Here is a 2393-nt window from a genome sequence, read left to right as displayed (position 1 = left end):
GGTGCCGACAAAGTAGAGGGAGCACAGAGAGAAGAAGTGCTGGCTGCTATTCCAAGAGCAAGAAAGAAGGCGACATGAAGGGGCTGCCTGGCGTGTTGCCAGCGAGTGTGGAAAGAACAGGAAGGGCACTGTTCAGCCAAGAAGGTGTAGAAAGAACAGGCCGGAGCTCGAAGTAGTTTCCTTACAATGTTGTCGGACATTGCAGGCAAGCAAAATTGTTGCAAGTTGGATTGCAGATTCGATTGGCTCGAGCACAAGGCTATTGAAAAGGAATCATAACAATCTAAGGGAGCAGGCGATTCAAAGGCCATTAATTGTTCTGATGCGAGAGGAGGCGCCACTATCAGAGGGGGGGATGCCGTCCAATATAGTACGCAGTTCTGAAGGAGAGAGAGGCGCGAGGGGATGCTTCAAAGAGATGTGGCCCTTCTCTTGATTGCGGCACAGAAAGTGCTCAATGAGTTTCCTACATGGGATGTTGATCTCTTGGTCGGCATTGATTGCGGGGTTCTTCCAGCATGCGGGGACGTTATTCATGGCCCCAATATGACTCTCTCCAGATCATTGCGGCGTTGAGTTGGAGATGACGATGATTGCGGTGTTGACTACACAGGACGGCAGCATTCAAAGCTATCTATATGGTGTGCGGGCCAGAACACCACGAAAGAATCTCATGCATGCGGTGTCTGTTGTGCGGGCAATATCACCGAGGATCATGCTAGGCGGCTTGCTGTGCGGTGCCAACATCCTCCGCCAGGTTGATGATAGCGGCCACCCCATGTCATGCATTAGCGGTGCCTGCCAGCCCGTAACCATCCCTGTGCAAAGCCCCTTTATTTGCTACAAGGGCTCTCTCTCCTTCTCACTCTGCTTCCTTATTCCAAGCCCGTTTGCCACCAGCAGCGCCACTGCCAGAATGGAGGATGCAATCCATGGTATGCAGTGTTCTATAGCCCACCTGGTTCGGGAGGCAGATTAGATATGAACGTTGATGGTGCAAAGGATAGGGCAGCTAAGTATGTAGACAACACTGTAGACTCGTTCGAGATTACTGCAAAGACTCCCAAGGAGAAGGGCAAAGAAACCGCAGAGAGTGTGAAGGTGACTGCGGATAGCCTGAAACGCAACGGAAAGAATGCCACAAACTCCGCAAATGAGGCATCTGAAGATACCGCAAAGAGCGCAAAGGAGCATGGCAAGCACGCGCACTTGAAGGGGAGTGTTGAAGAGTGATTGGAAGATGCTAAGGAAGACATCCAAAGCTGGACACAATGGGCTTATGATAAAGCATAGTCGTTGTACCGCTACTGCCAAGAAATCTGAAGACTTGGGTAGTCAGGGTACAACAAATCAAAGATCTCATGATGCCATGGAGATAGGGAGCAGCACTGCAGACATCTTAAAACAAAAGGCATGATTCGACGTACATGTGGATGATGCGGCAAACTAAGAGCACAAGTTGCAGTATCCAAGGTTTGCGGATCCAAGAAGGATAATTCTGGTCAGAGTTCAAGATGCGGGTAGATGAAGATGGTTGGTCTAGGAGCAAAGAGCCAAAGAGCCAGGAAGCGGCCTCGACAATCATTCTTGCATCACACTTCTCGAATTCCAAAAGAACCAATCAAGGGATGCACTTGTGGATTCGCGCAATCCACCGTGCGTGCCAAGTGTATGTGTCCAGACCGCACATGGCTGCACATGACCGCATTAATCACATTGGGAGTGTCCGGCATGTCGTCGTGTACCTTCATGTGGGAATAAGCCCTTAGAAGGAGGGGATCTCAAGAGGCATAATCAGGAAGGGCTACGGAGATATGAAAGGGTGCTCATTATTTCTACATAAGGAAGGGTTCCTTTGTACGCTGTATCAGGATTTCTCATAATCAAAGGCTATGGAATCCGATGTATTCTTATTCTCTCTCTCTCTCTAATGCTGTGCTGTGCTTATCTCTCTTGCATTTTTGTGAGCACAGTCTCGTAATAGGCAGCCACGCCTATTAGTATGTGCCCGGACTGCACATGGTTGCACATGACCGCATTAATCACATTGGGAGTGTCCGACATGTCGTCGTGTACCTTCATGTGGGAATAAGCCCTTAGAAGGAGGGGATCTCAAGAGGCATAATCAGGAAGGGCTACGGAGATATGAAAGGGTGCTCATTATTTCTACATAAGGAAGGGTTTCCTTTGTACGCTGTATCGGGATTTCTCATAATCAAAGGCTATGGAATCTGATGTATTCTTATTCTCTCTCTCTCTCTCTCTAATGCTGTGTTGTGCTTATCTCTCTTGCATTTCTGTGAGCACAGTCTCGTAATAGGCAGCCACGCCTATTACAACATAGATTTCGTATCTTTTGACAACGCTTTTGTGAAATATAAAATAGAATAAAA

At 48.3% G+C, this 2393-nt stretch overlaps 1 protein-coding gene across 1 annotated transcript; it reads left to right on the top strand.

Moving 5' to 3' along the window:
• Positions 1-981: 981 nt before the first annotated feature.
• Positions 982-1233, top strand: LOC147428297 (uncharacterized). The gene has a single exon (XM_086497477.1). The coding sequence runs from the start codon at positions 982-984 to the stop codon at positions 1231-1233; it is 252 nt and encodes an 83-aa protein (XP_086353603.1).
• Positions 1234-2393: the final 1160 nt, after the last annotated feature.

The sequence above is a fragment of the Adiantum capillus-veneris genome, chromosome 23 (assembly GCF_014529385.1).
Source record: "Adiantum capillus-veneris isolate H3 chromosome 23, ASM1452938v2, whole genome shotgun sequence".
In the NCBI taxonomy this organism is placed as follows: Eukaryota; Viridiplantae; Streptophyta; class Polypodiopsida; order Polypodiales; family Pteridaceae; genus Adiantum; species Adiantum capillus-veneris.
This window is presented reverse-complemented; position numbering and strand designations above follow the sequence as displayed.

What these genes read in the sequence shown, in the direction of transcription:
- LOC147428297 (XM_086497477.1), top strand. Translation starts at nt 982, where the DNA reads ATGAACGTTGATGGTGCAAAGGATAGGGCAGCTAAGTATGTAGACAAC.